This window comes from Misgurnus anguillicaudatus, chromosome 6 (genome assembly GCF_027580225.2).
Source record: "Misgurnus anguillicaudatus chromosome 6, ASM2758022v2, whole genome shotgun sequence".
In the NCBI taxonomy this organism is placed as follows: domain Eukaryota; kingdom Metazoa; phylum Chordata; class Actinopteri; order Cypriniformes; family Cobitidae; genus Misgurnus; species Misgurnus anguillicaudatus.
Window position 1 is genome coordinate 9727248 of NC_073342.2, and position 19528 is coordinate 9746775.

Consider the following 19528-nt stretch of genomic DNA (forward strand, 5'->3'; position numbering starts at 1 on the left):
TTAATTTACCAATCTTTTAACTAAAAGCAAAACTTCACACATGTACCCGCCATTACATACGCGCGACCGCCGACCTGTTCGTCGTCAGACACAGTTAAACGCGTGCAACCTCCAGAAACACTGTAGCACAGATTGAAGAAAATCCATGATCCATGAATTCGATGATTGACGTCTGATTCGCTGTTTAATGTACTGTATGATGTAAGTGATTCTCACAAAACACACGTGACATGACAACGTAAGAAAACATGAGTTTTGCTATAGTGTAAACTGTCAATATCCTCAGACCATCTTAGGAGATTCCAACTTTATACATATACAAAACTGTTGTCAGTTTACTTGTCTGATGTTTCAGCTACAAGCTACATCAACATTGAGACTAAAGTTAATTTGTTAATTTGAAATGCTTGTCTATTCTGTGCTTGTATTCTTTTTCTGTACTGTTGGTGTATGTTGCAGTTTTACACATACTGTAGAAGTGCCCTTCATAAGTATTCTTCTGTTTGTTGTGGAGTCAAGAAATGTCTAAACATTAAAAGATGAACATGAGACAAAAGTACAGAATCTGTCACATTATTTTTTTTAATGGGCACTGAGCTGTGTCCTGACTGTTTACACATGAAAAGCATAAAATATGTAGGATCAGTTTGATTCACTTATGTGCATTTGTGTACAATACACATAAGTCAGCATTTAATGCTGTTGTTCTTTGTTGTTAAAGCATGTATGTGTTGAAACATAAACAAAGGTTAATAAAATGTGACATTCTAAACTTCTGGCATACTGATATTTATCTTACCAATTTCTGGTCTCCACATCAAACAGAAAAAGCTTGTCTTTATTGTTCTGATACTTATGGAGGGCACTGCGTGTGTGTGTGTGTGTGTGTGCGCGTGTGTGTGCGCGTGTGTGTGTGTGTGTGTGTGTGTGTGTGTGTGTGTGCGTGTGTGCGTGTGTGTGTGTGTGCATATATCTAGATTTATTTTTTCATGAGTAACTAGTAACTCGCTACTTGAGTATTATTTTCATTTTATACTTTTTACTTCTACTTGAGTAATTATTTATTTAGTTACTTTTACTTTAACTTAAGTAAAGTTTTTGGCTACTCTTTCCACCTCTGTTAAAATCTTCATGAATCTAGGCTGAGTTTGCCACGTTGAAGCCTAAATAATCAGACAGATAGTAAGTTAATCGCCCATCGCTCACAGCCCAGCACCTGCACCACTGCATGCGTATCGCGCTGACAAACATACACCTGATTTTACTGCCCTGACGAAATCTAAAAGTATAATTTCTCTTATTAGAAGCTAGCCTAATGTTTGCCAGCTATTAAAATGGCGGTTGTAGTTTAAATAGAGGTCGTGAAATAATTAGCATTGACAAAAAAATGCATAAAACAATGTTATATTCCATATTATAAACTTTTGGTTATGTGTACTTAAGTGAGTAAATAAGTTAAATTCTCAATAAGTGTGATATGGCTCTTATTTACCCCTTTAAATGTAGAATAAAGCTTACTCGGGTATCTTACAATGCACTTATGTTGTTATGCAGTTTTAAAATACAAAATACGAACATGTCTGGATGTAGATAAAGCCTACTTGGTCATATTACAATGCACAAGTTTTGTTGTATGCAGTTTGAAAATACATGTTTGTAGAAAAAGTATATTGTACAATGCACTGATTTTGTTGTTATGCAGTTTCAAAATACAACATGAGTATGTTTAAATGTATATGTAGTCATCATCACTGATATATCTCTGGCCCTCATGACAAACTAATTGAATAGCCCTGTCGTAGATGCTCAACACACAATCATATTCATAAATAGTAAAGAAATGCAATGATATTAGGCTATCAGTGCTGTTGTCGCTCTCTCTTATCGCTTATTTTAAAAATGAGCTTATGATCAATAAAATGCAGCTTATATCTGCTGCTTTTGGTGACGTGAACTCTGGCCTACATTAAAGGGATACTTCACCGATTTAGCATTCAGCTTTGTATCTGTAGAAACCCGGCAGTATTACTGAATGACCATGTTTCCCTCCCTCATTTCCCCCTGAGAGGAGAGATATCTGCATTTTGGTTCTGCAAAAAAGTCCTCCGATGATGTAATATGACGATTTTTGCATCATCGGAGGACTTTTTTGCAGAACCAAAATGCAGATATCTCTCCTCTCAGGGGGAAATGATGGAGGGAAACATGGTCATTCAGTAATACTGCCGGGTTTCTACAGATACAAAGCTGAATGCTAAATCGGTGAAGTATCCCTTTAAAGGTGCAGTGTGTAATTTCTGGAAGGATCTCTTGACAGAAATGCAAAATAATATACAAAACTATATTATCAGTGGTGTATAAACACCTTTCATAATTAACCGTTATGTTTTTATTACTTTAGAATGAGACGTTTTTATCTACATACACCGAGGGTCCCCTTACATGGAAGTCGCCATTTTATGCTCCCATGTTTCTACAGAAGCTCTTAATGGACAAACTTTTTTATTAAGTTGTCTCCAATCATGACATGTTTGTCCTGTGGTGGCTACCGTAGCTTCTCTATGCATTTCAAAAGCGAGGGGTGAGCTGTGAACTGAGCTGTTGGTTGCAATTTGGAACCTCACCACTAGATGACGCTAAAATATACACACTGCACCTTTAAGTCTCATGTTTTTAAGATTATCTTAAGTACTAAAGGATTTTTGGTATATTATGTACAAAACTAGTGTGTGAAAATAGGGCACTTTAAAGGGATTGTTCACTCAAAAATTAAAATTATTTAAATTACAATTCTAAAAAAAAATTAATAAGAAAACACTGAGGGCTTGACATTAACTTTTTGAGGAACTTGTCCTTCGGACAAGTAAATTTGTGTTTCACTTGTCCATGCACAAAAGTCACTTGTCCGGGTAAAGTTTTATAATATAATGTATTTTTTGTGTTTTGCTAATCAGTGGCAGAGCAAGGGATTTTTCATAGAGGAGTCGGACAACTAATTTTTTCTTACACTTGTCCTACAAAAAATCCACTTGTCCCGGACAAGCGGACAAGCCTTAATGTCGAACCCTGAACATGTGCAGCATAGCCGTTATAGTTGGTTCTAGGCTAGCTAGAGCGGGTTCTCTAGGCTTGTGATCCCTGTATTTACATAAAATGGTCTGTGCTAAGCCCCGGATGTCCTTAAATGCTGGAAACACCCCTGGTTACAAGCCTGTATACATTTCTGTGTGTGTGTGTGTGTGTGTGTGTGTGTGTGTGTGTGTGTGTGTGTGTGTGTGTGTGTGTGTGTGTGTGTGTGTGTGTGTGTGTGTCAGGAATGCTTTCACGTATTGAAACCAAACTTTGTACATGAACTTGGGACTCCAATGCGAGGATGCACAAGATAAAAAACATTCTAAAATTTTACATTTCACAAATCACGTTAGTGACCGCACCAGAGCAAGCACACTTTTGCGGTTCCTCTGGAAGTGCATTTTCTAGTTATTATTTTTCCCGGGTAGATTTTTTTGGCCAGCTCTAGCGACCAGACCGTTTGACGCAGAGACACCGTTCAAACTTTAAAATGTTCAGGCAGTACCGGTGTAAGTTGCTTGAGAAGATGAAGTCACAGATCCATGTCGTTCGGCCACCATATTGGATAGAACACAAAACCTTAAAAAAGTTTCACAGGTCACAAATTTTGTCCAAACTTCATGAAATTCCACGTACGCGATCCTTGGACCGAGCCTCACAAAAGTTACTAGAAGGATTTTTGATTTTCGGAAGCGTTTGCGCGCCACAGCCCAAACTAAATGTGCGTCAACGCCGCCAAAACAGGAAGTAGTTCAAATCTCAATATGTCTGTAACATTTATTAACCAAAATGTTTATATGAACTCTTTACTCCAATGTGAAGATGCCCAAGATAAAAAAACATTGCAGAAACATGTCTATATTATGTTATTTTCACTTTAAAATGTCCAATTAAAACCTGTGTAAAATTAAAAAATGTCATTAGCCTTTACCAGTAGAGGGCAGCCTTTACGTTCAAACGTGTTTTTTAGACAGAATGTAAAGATAGCGGCAGCCATCTTTAGAAGCTAAGCTAACAGGCTATTGCTCCGTGGAAAAGTTTGAATAACAATGGCGGGATGTAGTTTTAATGTTAAAATGGCAAAATGGAATTTAAAAGAGCTGTTGAGAGAATCATGTGTTCCTTTAAGAGCCACAATACAGCGAAGAGCTGAGGAAGAGAAAGCAGAGAAGCCCGGAGAAGAGGCGACAGCCTCAGACTCTGCTGCGAGCCCGTGGAGGACTCAGTAACCTCGGCTGCCACTCAAGCTTCGTATCGTATATGGACAGATTCCTGGATACATATTTTTAGAATCGTAAACTTCATCTTATTCACTATACAGTATGCGGTTTCGGACGCAAAACTGCAAATGGATTTTATATTCTGAATGCTTGAATCAACGCGAGCTCTCTGGAGAACGTGCATTTTCACATACAGGTAGGAATTATATGATTCAGACATATTTTAATCCCTTTCTTTTATTTCAGTGATATATGGCACAACAAGTTTAATTCCCTTTTTCATCAATGTAATACATTGTAAACGTATTAGTTTGTAAAGACGTCAGTTTCGCGTCCTCGGGTAGCAGTGATCGTTTGGCATCGGTATTTTAATTAATTACGAAATTTGTATTTTATTTTTAAATTGCTATCTTGTGTTTCTGGCGCATTCGCGGATTAATGACTCATTTGAGTCGTTTTCATTACAAAGTGTTGCAAATAAATGAGTCTTTTGAGTCGACTCTTTACAAAGCGAATGGGCCAAATGTTTTAAAGTGGTTCGCGAATCAGTTTGAATGAATTGTTCAGATCGCTTCAAACACGGAATCGTCCGAAGCTGTTTTACTCGTAACCTATGTAGAAACACGCAGAATATAACCAGTGTTGGGTGACGTGGAAATGAATTTACCAATCTTTTAACTAAAAGCAAAACTTCACACATGTACCCGCCATTACATACGCGCGACCGCCGACCTGTTCGTCGTCAGACACAGTTAAACGCGTGCAACCTCCAGAAACACTGTAGCACAGATTGAAGAAAATCCATCGATGATTGACGTCTGATTCGCTGTTTAATGTACCGTATGATGTAAGTGATTCTCACAAAACACACGTGACATGACAACGTAAGAAAACATGAGTTTTGTCTAAGTGTAAACTGTCAATGTCCTCAGACCATCTTAGGAGATTCCAACTTTATACATATACAAAACTGTTGTCAGTTTACTTGTCTGATATTTCAGCTACAAGCTACATTTTTCTGTATACTGTTGGTGTATGTTGCAGTTTTACACATACTGTACAGAAATGCCCTTCATAAGTATTCTTCTGTTTGCTGTGGAGTCAAGAAATGTCTAAACATTAAAAGATGAACATGAGACAAAAGTACAGAATCTGTCGCATTATTTTTTTTAATGGGCACTGAGCTGTGTCCTGATTGTTTACACATGAAAAGCATAAAATATGTAGGATCAGTTTGATTCACTTATGTGCATTTGTGTACAATACACATAAGTCAGCATTTAATGCTGTTGTTCTTTGTTGTTAAAGCATGTATGTGTTGAAACATAAACAAAGGTTAATAAAATGTGACATTCTAAACTTCTGGTATACTGATATTTATCTTACCAATTTCTGGTCTCCACATCAAACAGAAAAATCTTGTCTTTATTGTTCTGATACTTATGGAGGGCACTGCGTGTGTGTGTGTGTGTGTGCGTGTGTGTGTGTGTGTGTGTGTGTGTGCGTGTGTGTGCATATATCTAGATTTATTTTTTCATGAGTAACTACTAACTCGCTACTTGAGTATTATTTTCATTGCATACTTTTTACTTCTACTTGAGTAATTATTTATTTAGTTACTTTAACTTCAGTAAAGTTTTTGGCTACTCTTTCCACCTCTGTTAAAATCTTCATGAATCTAGGCTGAGTTTGCCACGTTGAAGCCTAAATAATCAGACAGATAGTAAGTTAATCGCCCATCGCTCACAGCCCAGCACCTGCATCACTGCATGCGTATCGCGCTGACAAACATACACCTGATTTTACTGCCCTGACGAAATCTAAAAGTATAATTTCTCTTATTAGAAGCTAGCCTAATGTTTGCCAGCTATTAAAATGGCGGTTATAGTTTAAATAGAGGTCGTGAAATAATTAGCATTGACAAAAAACTGCATAAAACAATGTTATATTCCATATTATAAACTTTTGGTTATGTGTACTTAAGTGAGTAAATAAGTTAACCGCAAAAACTAAATGTGCGTCGACGCCGCCAAAACAGGAAGTAGTTTATCTCAGGAACGCTTTCACGTATTGAAACCAAACTTTGTACATGAACTTGGGACTCCAATGTGAGGATGCACAAACTAAATCGGCGGCACCAGAGCAAGCACACTTTTGCAGTTCGTCCCGAAATGCATTTTCTAGTTAAGAATGTCCACATAATAATTATTAAAACAATTTTATTAAAACAGGTTATAAAAAATACCAAAATAGAAAACTGGGGAAAGTATGAAATATTTAATAAACTGTATTATAGAATACGTTAAATTATTATTATTTTTTTTTGTATAAACCATTCAAATCTTTAGTCTTTATAAATATATAAAAACATATCGTGATAAAAACGCTACACTAAAGGGAAGGGAACAGACTTTGACAGAACACCTGAAATCAGTTGCTTTGCTTAGGACCTACTAATAAACGCAATCCTGTATTACCGCACTGACAAGCCAACCGCATGAATGCAACCACGGCGCTTTTTACATTGAATTAATGAAACTAGCTATGACCTTCTTGTTTTTCACATCATACATGTATAATGAAGGCCAAATAAATTGATAAGAGGTCATTTCGTTAAATCACAGGCTACAGCCAGGGCTGGATTGTCAATATTGGGCGGCACCAAGGTCTCCAGACTGCGGCCAAAATGTTTTTACAAGTAGGCTACTCGAGCATGTGCGGGCACTACGGAATGCACGATCGGGTTTTAACCGCTCAATTGCATGACGCGTAATCGCGTATGTCACCATGCGCTCGGTTGATTTTACCGATAAATCTACGCAGCCCTGGAAAAGTTAACACATCGCACTCAGAACCGCGCCGGTTAAACATTACAGCGATGAGAGATAAAGAGAGCCGGACAACTTTTAGCCTACATTAACACTAAAACATTATAGACGAGAATAAAGGTCTACATCAGTGCCCAAGGAAAACTAGATAAAAGATGAGAAACGTGTAAAGGATACAAGCATGTAAACTGCTGCCCTGCCACTCATCTCATTAAAGTATGCTATCTAGATAACTTATTGTAGCCCAGTGGCGGATGCAGAACGTGACATATGGGTGGGCATGGATTAAGTCCGGGTGGGCCTGAATCTATGGGTGTCACTTTTGAATAAGAAACTATAACAAGTCTATAAAATTCGTCAAAACTTCAGAACACTTATTTAAACAGCATACACACACACCCGAACTGCACGTCACATTTTTGACATTATTGATACTTTAAATTGTAATGCAACGTGACATTTATCAAGCCTTTTTGGTAAAAAAAAAAATATTGGGCTCTCATAGTCTACAAAAAAGATCCTGCACACAGTGACAGGAAATATAAATGAACCCAAAAAAACCTTATACTTTTTTAAATAACCTATTAAAGTGTTTAAATAAATACGGCTACTAAATGCTTAAAATGAAGCTTCTAACATCATATTCTCTTCATGCAAATCACTAAAAATATATTTTCGTTCTCACATATTTAAGTTAACTTACTAAATAAAGAAAGAAAAAGGATAGAATAATGTTAGACTCTGGGGTTAAACGAAATGTCAAATAAATAAACATTTAATATACTTTTTGATGAGCACAAGAGCAAGCCTACTCGTGAAGAGCGGAGCCGAGGAGCGCGCATATCAGACGTGAACGAAAGGAATAATGGATTTAATGCTTTCACTTCATTTCCTGACAGTTTCACTGTTAGTGAGGATAGTAATGGCTAACAAGATGACGCCGAATTACATACAACATAATTACCTAACTAAATCTGAGAGAATGCAAACACATTACAATATTTTTTCCTCCGCCCGACGGCCAAGGCGCATCATTTTTTTTTAGCCCGACAGGAATTCGCCATAGCCCGTAATGGACGTCGGGCAAGCGATTTTGCGAGGTTTGTTTTGTAGAAAGACTTTCTTTAAAGTGAATTTTCGTTTTGTATAAATTGTATCTTAATATTAATCAATGTTTGATCAAGTTTGATCGATTTAATAAATAAGAAGCAAACCAAGAACGTCTGTGGTGTGGATTGAAGTGAACCCACTTCCGCAGCCTACGTCTTTCTGCTTTAATGCATTTCTTAAATTAATGTCTCAATTACACAGTAGGCTTATGATAGGCTATTTGTTGCTTAAAAGCAATAGGCTATATTGTATAAAGTGTAGCAATAAACGTGGCGTGACTTATAGTGCTGCTATATCGCTATATCAAACAACATCACTATGATCAGATGTTTTCTTTCTATTTTTTACCCCGCTGTCATATTTGTTGTGTGTTTTTGTTATTGAGAGGAAAGCGCGCAGCACATATTTATAACGTGTTGTTATTCAAAATACGTTTTCTACTTGCTTGCAAAAAAAGTTCTCAAAGTGATCATGGCTGAAAGCTGCTCGGGAATATTTCATTATAACGCAACATTCAACTGCTTTAATAGTTTTTAAATAGTTATCAGGCTTACTTATAATTTTACTGTTTTTAACATAACATGCAATAGATAAATTACACCACATAAAGTAGTATACATGTCTAACTATACAGGGCTGCGTTTCCCGATAACGTTCTCCCTTAGCGCGCTACGAAGACTCTTAAGTTAAACCTTAACTACAGGTTTACCTTTTCTAGGCGCGTTTCCCGAACTGTACCTTAGCGGGTTTCTTAAGGTATACTTTCTTACGTACGACGTTACCAGGTGCTGTCCATGGCGATGGTGCTGAATAGGTTGATATCGATTGCTCGACAATCAATTGTTCACTTTATGTAATAGGTACTTCGCTGCGTTATGAGAGAGCGGTGTTATTTATTAAAGAAACATTTCAGAAATAGTTCAAGTTACATTTATTAGGAATATCTTGTAAAAATATTTCAAATTGCAAACAACTAAATATCAACATTGTATATTTTATTTTATATCAAACCCATGCAAAACTCGCAACTTCATGTCCAAAAGTATAATGCATAAACTGCTCCAATGCATCCATTATTCCTTCACTTTAAAGGATAAGTTCCCAATAAATGCGTTGCACAGGGGAATAAGGTGGGTCGTGCAAGTCACCTGGCTTGGCATTACACTTAAATAAAAACAAATTGTTGTTCATTAGTTCACGCGTTTATGTGCTTGGACAGTGGATGCGCAAGCGGTTTACAATGCGGGTAATGCTTAATGGACGCATTTCTGGAGCCGCGCCTGTCTGTTTATCTTAAATACTGTATAACATAAAATATGTGATATATAAATATATATTATGATTGCTTTAGATTTTAGCTTTGATTAGTTTTAATGTTGAAATTTGTTGACCTTATACAAGCAATAATCAAGTGGAGCAGTTTCTTTTGAATGTTTATAAAGAATATGGCATGCAGCTGCCTAACATTAAAAACTTTGATGCAAAGTCGACCTAACATCAATAATAATATTTAGGAAAATCAACAATTATGATTTTGTGATGAATGTGCTCCCGTGGCATGCGATTTTACTTGATTTGTTTTATTGCAGCTAAAATAGCCGGTAAACTAAAGATTTAACGGATTTGAAATGCACTAAGTAAGATTCGCTGTATAGCTACCTGCCATAGTTTCACCAACTCCTTCACCCAAAATGTTTTTTTAATAGTTTCTTTAGCCTGTAATAATACTTTGAAGCTGATGTTCCTTTGGAAAAAATATTAAAAATCTAACAACCATCAGTGTAATAATGTCTAATTATGTGAATGTTTTATTCTTTAAATAAAAAATGCCTAATTTAACACGGAGTGTACTTCAACTTTTTTTTATAGATATTTAGTTATAGACTGCAATATACACAAGCTTTTATCACAGTCATGGCCCCTAGCGGAGTCAAGTGGGATAAGGTAAAGCTAAGAGTGCTCCAGACCAACCTTCCGAACGAACGACTTATAGAAGAGATACGTAACTAAGAACGTTTCGGGAAACACGTATTAACGATAAGGTACAGCTTAAGGTACAACTTAAGAACGACGTAGAGCTAAGAAGGTTTCGGGGAACGCAGCCCAGATTAGTATTTTTTACATTTCTGATTGGGCGGGCCAGCTGTCAATCTGGGCGTGCCCAGGCCCGCCCATAGCTCCGCGCCTGTAGCCTATATCTTATGCCTATAGTTAAGGGGGTTGTATGAATCTTTGATTCATAACTTACTATTCTGAAAGTTTAATTAATTGTGCATAATGATGACATGTGCAGCAACTGCATAGTTAAGTCTATTTAGTATTTTTCAGTTATGCATTTATTTTGGGAAAATGTCAAAATATTGCATTGCAGGCTTATTTAAGGTGTGCCCTAAATTTTCTGCTAGCGCTCCTAAAATTTTCAGTCAGGGGCTACATTGCTCCTAATAACAAAAACGTTAGTCCTGAATGACTAGTTTAAAATAATAAATAAATAAATAAAATATATTCTGGGGGGCACTTCACTGTGTTAATCCGGACCTGGCTACAGTGAATGCGTGAGAAAGTGAAACTGAGATAATAGAATGATAGCGTCGTCTGCAGATTGTCCGCCCGTGGATGAGGAAGCTGCAGCCAATGTCGTTGGCTTTTTTCTTTATTGTGAACTGACTGAACACTTGACTCTTACCTGGGCATTTAGATATTCAAGTTTTCATTATTAATTTCTGGGTGAAACATTTTAAGCATGATGATCATCTGTCGACTCGACAGTTTCAGCACGTCCTTGCGGAGAGACTTTAACGTCTTTTTGTTCACTCCCCATGAGCTGAACGATTTTATTTTGTACTTTTTTACTTGCATATATTTCAACATATATTCAAGAAACACACATGATATAATGTAAGTTGTTATAGATAGAATAAGCTTGTTCTGAAATGATGACAAGATCTAAATGACTGAAAATTATCTTGAAATGATCCATCTTAAATTAGCCAAAATACTGATTCATTCGTTTTCATACTTTATAGATACACATTAATTTATCTAATCAACCTATTATCATCAAATGCGTATGAATAGCAATCAGTGGGATTATCGTGCAATTCATAGCCTACGCCAAATTCCAATTTTGCGTGCATATGCTAGTCCTTTCCGTTCACTTAAATGGCGCATCGTTTGCTGTCGTTTTATTCATTGTTTTTTGTCTGTTTTTTAAACCATTGCCGATTGGGTTTGGATATCATTTTATTTTACAAAAACTTACTTTAACCCCAAACCCAGAGACAATGGTAAAAAACAAATTAGAAACCAATTATTAAAAAGCACGAATAGATGAGCCATAAGGGAACAGAAAGGACTTGCGTAACATATTCACTCAAAATTGTAATTTTATGTAGCCTATGTATTGCACGATAATCACACTGCGTGTTATTTGTACGCATTTCATGAGAATACTAATATATTATTGAAAATGGCCTAATTTAATATACAGTGCTTGTGTATTGCATTCGTTTTGTACAGTTACAGCGCAGTGTTCTGTATTTACCGATGCTCTGAAAATTTGCACTTAACAAGCCTAAACCATGTTCTTTAATTTATTTATGTATTTTTGTTTAAATGTAGCTGTAGTATAGCTTGTGTTGATGATGTTTTTTCTCATAAGGGTTAAGACATATCACCCAACTTCTAAATAGTGTACCTCGTTGTTCTGGATTTAAATTATATTTTTAGTAAATAAAGGCCGTAAAATTGCATACAGCGCCACGCAAAATCACCGCAAGGGAAAGTCCGACACCGCTACAAAACTAGTTCAGTAACATTATTTGTAATTTAATCAGTAATTTGATTTAGGAGCTTAATAAAAAAACCGTTACCGTGTGTGTAATATACTGTCACTCAGATCAGGATCCTTAAGTATTACTGCCTTTCCTGATCTTGGTGACAGTACATTACATTTTTATTAGATTATACTAATCCAATAAAAAGTCGGGATATATAAATCCAGTTAAAGATAGTCAAAGAAACGCTCAGCAACGTTCACCATGGCAAAGCAAGACTTCGCACCGAACAGGTTTGGTGATATCTAAATGAAGATCTAAATTAAATAAATAAAGTCCACCAAATGAAGAGGCGACGCGCGCAATCAGTCTCATACGGGCCGATGGGAAATTTAGTAAATGTTAATATTCGGGCGAGTAATCCCTCTGACGACCCAAAGACGAAGCCTGAGGAGCGCTTTTAACAACAGGCAACAGACTTTTTACAATTTATATCATACTAATTATGTACGTTTATAAATCATGTTTTCGTTCATAACTTATGAATCTATCAGCAGTTCAGCACTTCAAAGTGTGTATAAGTACTTTGTTAATACAATATTCTATAAGTGCTTAAATATAGGCTATTATTCACATAACCTTAAATAACGTATAATCTGATTTAGGATCTTAATTAAATTTAGACTCCTATATCAGATTATACATTGTTTGGCGTTGGGGATAACAGCATAGGTCCTAAGCAAAGCAACTGATTTCAGGTGTTCTGTCAAAGTCTGTTCCCTTACCTTTAGTGTAGCGTTTTTATCACGGTATGTTTTTATACATTTACAAAGACCAAAGATTTGAATGGTCTATAAAAAAAACAACAATAACAATTCAACGTACTCTATAATACAGTTTACCAAATATTTCACACTTTCCCCAGTTTTCTATTTTGGTATTTTTTGTGGCCTGTTTTGATAAAATTGTTTTGGTGATTGTTGTGTGGACGTTCTTAATGAGTGTGGCACAAACCCATGATGTGAAGTGTTGTTTATGTGTAGACAGGCTGGGGCACATTGATTTGTATGCATGCAACACAACAATTGCATCAAACACGTAGGCCACATACACACAAGGCAAAAAGAAACAATAGAAAATAGGAAAATTATGAAACATTCAACAAATGGTACAGTTCAATACATGAAAGTATTACTTTTTAAAATGAAGTGAATTATACTGTAAAAATAATTGACTTACCATTAAAGGACAATAAAGATACATTACATACATGCACACAAACACATCTCAGTAGCCAAGCCATTAAAACATTTAATATATATCGATAATAAACGTAATGCTATAAAAACACCAGACTAAAGGGAAATACAGAAAACATAATTCACCGCCATGTGTGAAACTCCGTTAGACTGACACCTAGTGTTGACTCTTTTCATAGCACATCTGTGCTCGTGGATCTTTCAATGCAAACCACGCAACTTAAGTCTCAAAACTCGTATGAACAGAACATGATTAATGCACGCGCGTCGCCTGATCCACAAATGCACGTCCTCTTTTTTGCGTGCACAAATTGTGAAATAATGATACGAAATATGCCAACTGAATTCACAAATATGTCTCTGTTTGTACAAATCGATGCACATTCACGTAAATATTAAAATGCGCAGACACAAAATCAAAGACATCTGTTTAGTTCATTCATTGATAGTTGTTTGTATTTGGCTCATAAAATGCTTTAAACGGCGAAATAAAAGTCTCAATATACAAATGAACAGAACGGGATTAATGCACGCGTGTCACCTGATCCACAAATGCACATCTCCCTTTTTGCACGCGCGAATTATGATATTTGAATACACAATAAAACATGTGTATTTGTACATTTGTACAAATCGATACACGTTCATTCAAATTCTGAATTTCACATATTCAAATCTAAAGACATTTGTTCGTGGATAGTAAAATACATTTGTAACATGCATTCAGTTCACAGATAACTGTGCATGTATTTGTTAATAATATTGAGTCTAAATTCTTTCCATATATATCACTTTATTCGCTTTTCAAAAAAAGCCTTCAGTGCACAGAAATAAATTTGCATGCTCACCAGCAGCACATTTGATTGCGGCATGTTTTTGACTTTAAAAATCAACGTCATATTTAAAACTTTAGCCGATTGTGCTTTTTGCAATTGTGCAAAATTGTGTGGCGAAGGGCGTGCGCGGGCGAAGCGCACACTCTTAAAGATCAACGTAATATTAATTTTAATTTTGCCGGCCACGCTTTTTGTCATGAGCGGAGGACGGAACACATACTACACGCCAGGGACGTCACTAGGATTGGAAGACAGGGGGGGCTCAGCCCACAGAGTATTTGTAACTTGTGTTTGCAAAATTTTTACACTCACATCTGAGCTACAATTATGTCAACAACCAGTCAAGAAACCAAGATGTTAACAAGTAAAACATGACAGACATATCCTCCTCTTCCATTTCTACTCTGTTAAATAAAAGTTACTGTTAGCTTTTGGACACATCAAAGCTGCATGGGGGAATTTAGGCCAGACTTTGCTCCTGATTAGTTATTCTATAAGCAATGACTTAAATGCTATCTGCAAATTGGTCACATGAAACATCCAAAATGTCCATAAACAGAGGTCAGACAGCTAAAAAGTTGGTAAGTTAAACAAATGAGAAAAAGCAGTACAAGAAATAGAAAAAAATTGGCATCACTGCATACTTTACCAGGTAAGCTATTAGGGGGGCTTAGGAACATTTTGGGGTAGCTTCAGCCCCCCTAAAATAGGCCTAACGACGTCCCTGCTACACGCACAGAGAAAAGCGACATAAAGAGAATATAAGTTATTTGGTGTTTTTCTGACGAATACAGTCAGTTCGTAAGAACATTTTTAAATGAACTATAAGATCTTCAATATGAACTCTGAAGAATGAACTATTATAGGCTAAACATAATTGTACACATTTCGCTTCTAAAACCGCACAGAAAACTCAACTGCTGCGACTTTCAAAGAACCTTTCATAGATTTCCATAGTTCAGAAATGCATCTCCATGCATTATTCTTCTTTTAGTGATCTATTTAAAATCACGTGAATGTTTTCTGCCTTACCAGATTAAAATGGTAGGCTATTCATTTTTCGAATAAATCTTTTTATTTTACTTCATGCATTTATTTTTAGTGCAAATGCGACCTGTAAAATTAAATAAACGCACTCAACTGAGTAATTTTATATAGCTACACATTATGGTATGAAAATCAAACAATCCTCTAAAGGAAGGGGCCCAAAATTCTGTCTTGCATACCCCCCTTGAAACTGTTCATTGCGCCCCTGCTAACGGACATTCGTTCGAATCTCACTTTTCATTCACGATTTGTAATGAATATATTTTCGGATGTCACGTTTATTGTGCAACGTGTCTGAGGAACAAATACGCCCCCTTGTAGAATTTCAGCCGTTCCATAAGGGGCTACTTAAAAAATATAAATACATACATACATAATTATTTATTATACTTCCTTTATTTAGTTTTGTTTTCTTTTTATGCTTGTATAAGGTTTTTGTGTGAATTATGAACATTTCTATGGTATTAAAGATTTGAATAACAGAAAACCCTTATTAAATCATAAAAAACTCTACCGTGATACATATCGTTATCATGATATAAAACGAATCTTTTCACTTTTTGAAAAGTTGTGCGCATTTCACAAAAAGCCTTCCAGGAAAATGTTCTTCTAAAAATATATAAACATACAAATGAAGAGTTTCGTTGCAAAACGAGATAAATCAATTTTTTAACATTTTTGTCAAAACATGTTTATTATTATGTTATCATGTTATTATTTTGTTTTATGGTGCTACTTGGCTGTATTTTTTAAGTTATGAAGTTTTAAATCAAAACAAACCAACTGCAGTTGCATTGAAATTAATTGGAATGCACAACCAAAAAACGAGATTTCTGAACAATTGAAAAAACGGTGGTTATCTCGTTTTGCAACGAAACTCTTCAAATATTTCAAATGAAAGAACAGACACTCTGCTTTCAAACAAACAATAAACAAACAAACATAACGGGATATATTTTTTCTCTTAAGTATGAATACAATTTGTTTAGCAAAAAGCTGAAGTATTTGCATTTTTGTGAAGGAATTTAGTTAGAGATCAGATTCAGAACGATTATCAAAACATACACAGAGTTTAAAATTAGTAAATAACATTTTCATAAATTGGGTAAGAGCATCTAGTGGATAATCACGGTATTGCAGAAACACATAAAAATTAATCAGGAACACATTTTTATTATGCAAATGTTTTCTCTTAATTGACGAGATAACTGGGCAATGGCTGGGAAGGAGTTAATCAGGTTTTGACGCAATTACGTAATATATAAGGTCGCGCTGGCGCATCACACGGCTAGTGTGACGAGAAGTGGTTAAAAAGTACTAATTTGGTGAAAATGACGATTGTTTCGCTAGATAAGACCCTTATGCATCTGTTGGGATTGTTTAGAGTCCCTTAAAGCGGCATTGAAACTGCAAACTGTTGAGGTCCACTAAAGTCCACAATATGGGGGAAAATCCTGGAATGTTTTCCTCATAAAACTTAATTTCTTTTTGACTGAACAAAGAAAGAAATAAACATCTTGGATGACATGGGGGTGAGCAAATTAACTGGATTTTTTATGAAAAGCTAGTACAATCTGGTTTTCTAACAGGATGAAACAATTGCAGTTGTAATTATTAAAAACAAGCATTTTCTTACCAAAGTTGGAAGTTCGCTGCTTGCGTCGAGTCGCAGAAATCTATGCCCATCACCACCGTAACCGATTCACCTGCTGGTAGCAACTCTTAAAGATAAAATGTAGACACACAGAAAAAATAAACTCTCTGGTGAACAACCTCGTGAATTAACCCATGTTGCGCCGGGTATACGGACCGATCTCTGAGAACTCTTTAATCCTTATTCCTGACTGAAGCTTGGGCTCCTCGATGTGGAGGCTTTTAGTCTCTGAGCTTGTATTGTTGGTGAACTGGATCTGGACGGCCACCATATTAGGATCCGGGCTGAAGGGTTGCCTGCTAAAGCAGTATTCAACTGCAAGACCCTCGCCTTTTATACGGTGCAGGAGTTCATACATCTTCACTAAACCAGATGGAGCGATGGTCTAAGATGAAGATGAGATGGGGTTTTTTTTCAAAAACATATCCATAGCTATTGTTAAGAAACTAATTATATTTCTTCGAAAAACGACTTTACATTTATGGCAGATTTAATTATTTATTTACTCACCGTAGGTGCCAGAATGGTGTCGGTTAGCGACAAACCCTCCAGATCAGAAACCAGACTGCTGGACAAGTAGTTTACTGGAGTCACGGGAGCTGACGCTAGGGTTGGTTCGACTATAAGAGAGAGAAAAAGAGAGATATCAGTGTTTTTATAGCATTTGTGTGTTTGGTTTTGAATGTGACTGATTGTTATATCTTACAGTCATCCAGATCCAGCAAAGACATTTCCTGCGTTTCCTTCTTGCTCTCTTTTTTTGATTGTTTTGGGGGCTGTTTTGCGGGTGCCTGTATGAAACGAGAAAGAAAGATCAAGTTTACTCTAATACGCGAGTTGTCTCGCTCTTATGTCTGAAAGTCCAACCTTCTTCTTTCTGATGTCAGTGTCTGATTCTGATTCCTCTTCTGATTCGTCCTCTGACTCCTCTTCTGATTCGCTGCTCTCTGATTCACTCGCTGACTCGGATGCGCTCTTTCGATCTTTTCCCACCTTCCTGATTCGTTTTCTGTCCTCGGCATCGCTGCTCTGCTCACTTTGAGAATGAATCAAAACAATCATGAGGAGCATAAAAATATTCTGATGTTTAGGCATTAAGTGAACACATTAACCATATTTAAAGGATTAGTTCATTTTCTTAAAAAAATTCAGATAGTTTACTCACCACTATGTCTTCCAAAATGTTGATGTCTTTCTTTGTTCAGTCGAGAAGAAATTATGTTTTTTGAGGAAAACATTCCAGGATTTTTTTCATTTTAATGAACTTTAATGGACCCCAACACTTAACAGTTTTAATGCAGTTTAAAATTGCAGTTTCAAAGTACTCTAAACGATCTCAAACGAGGCATAAGGGTCTTATCTAGCGAAACGATTGTCATTTTTTGCAAGAAAAATAAAAATATGCACCACAACTTCTCGTCTTCCTCTGGTCCTGTGACGCGCCAGCGCGACCTTACGTAATTGCGTAATGACATCGAAAGGTCACGTGTTCCATTTTGAAACGCACATTTGCGGACCATTTTAAACAATAAACTGACACAAAGACATTAATTAGTATCATTTCACATACAACAACGTCAGAACAGTCCTCTTTCTCCACACTTGTAAACACTGGGGCAGAGTTTCAATACGTCATCTGTGACCTCTTGACGGCGTCGCAGGACCGGAGGAAGACGAGAAGTTGTGGTTTAAAAGTGCATATTTTTTATTTTTCTTGCCAAAAAAAATCGTTTGGCTAGATAAGACCCTTATGCCTCGGTTGGGATCGTTTACAGTCCTTTGAAACTGCAATTGTAAACTGCATTAAAACTGTTAAGTATTGGGGTCCATTAAAGTCCATCAAAATGAGAAAAATCCTGGAATGCTTTCCTCAAAAAACACAAATTCCTCTCGACTGAACAAAAAAAGACATCAACATCCCGGATGACACGGTGGTGAGTAAACTATCCGAATTTTGTAAAAGAAAATGACGAATCCTTAGGGGACATATCATGAAAATCTGGAAAAACTTTTTACATGTTTAAGTGCTATGATTGGTTCCCCAGTGCTTTTATCAACCTAGAAAATGTGAAAAAGAAAAACCCAGTAACTTAGTTTTGGTAAACCATTCTCTGCAAGCATGTAAAAAAATAGGTAATTGAAATTTGGCTCCTCTTGTGATGTCAGAAGAGGATCTTGTTATAATAATACCGCCCCTTAATCTGCACTATCCAACCACGGCACTGCCATTTAGTGCAGAGATCAACGCATTTGCATTTAAAGAGACACCCAAAAATGGCACATTTTTGCTCACACCAAAAAGTGTCACTTTTAAAATGCAATAATAAATTATCTATATGATATTTTGAGCTAAAACTTCATATATGTACCGTACTTTCCGGACTATAAGTCGCACTTTTTTTCATAGTTTGGTTGGTCCTGCGACTTATAGTCAGGTGCGACTTATATGTCAAAATTAATTCATACTGACTAACATGAACCAAAGGAAAACATTACTGTCTACAGCCATGAGAGGGCGCTATATGTTGCTCCTGTAGCCTACCCCTGAAAAAAACTATTAACTGAAACATTAACTTAAAGACAACGAAGAAAGACTTAACAAACAAAATGTCCTCCAAAAGAATAATAATTTTCTAAATAAATGCGACTTATAGTCCAGTGCGACTTATATATGTTTTTTTCCTCTTCATGATGCATTTTTTGACTGATGCGACTTACACTCCAGA

General features: G+C 36.2%; 1 protein-coding gene across 7 annotated transcripts in view; it reads right to left on the reverse strand.

The window, feature by feature from the left end:
- Positions 1-19528, reverse strand: part of ap3b2 (adaptor related protein complex 3 subunit beta 2) — a 66681-nt gene that overhangs the window by 11697 nt on the left and 35456 nt on the right. For all 7 annotated transcript variants that reach the window (XM_073868485.1, XM_073868486.1, XM_073868480.1 and 4 more), the window contains 5 exons: positions 17670-17838; positions 17509-17593; positions 17313-17422; positions 16959-17187; positions 16785-16869 (listed from right to left, as the gene is read on the reverse strand). In XM_073868485.1, coding sequence (XP_073724586.1) covers positions 16785-16869; positions 16959-17187; positions 17313-17422; positions 17509-17593; positions 17670-17838 — 678 coding nt within the window. The remainder of the gene's footprint in view (positions 1-16784; positions 16870-16958; positions 17188-17312; positions 17423-17508; positions 17594-17669; positions 17839-19528) is intronic.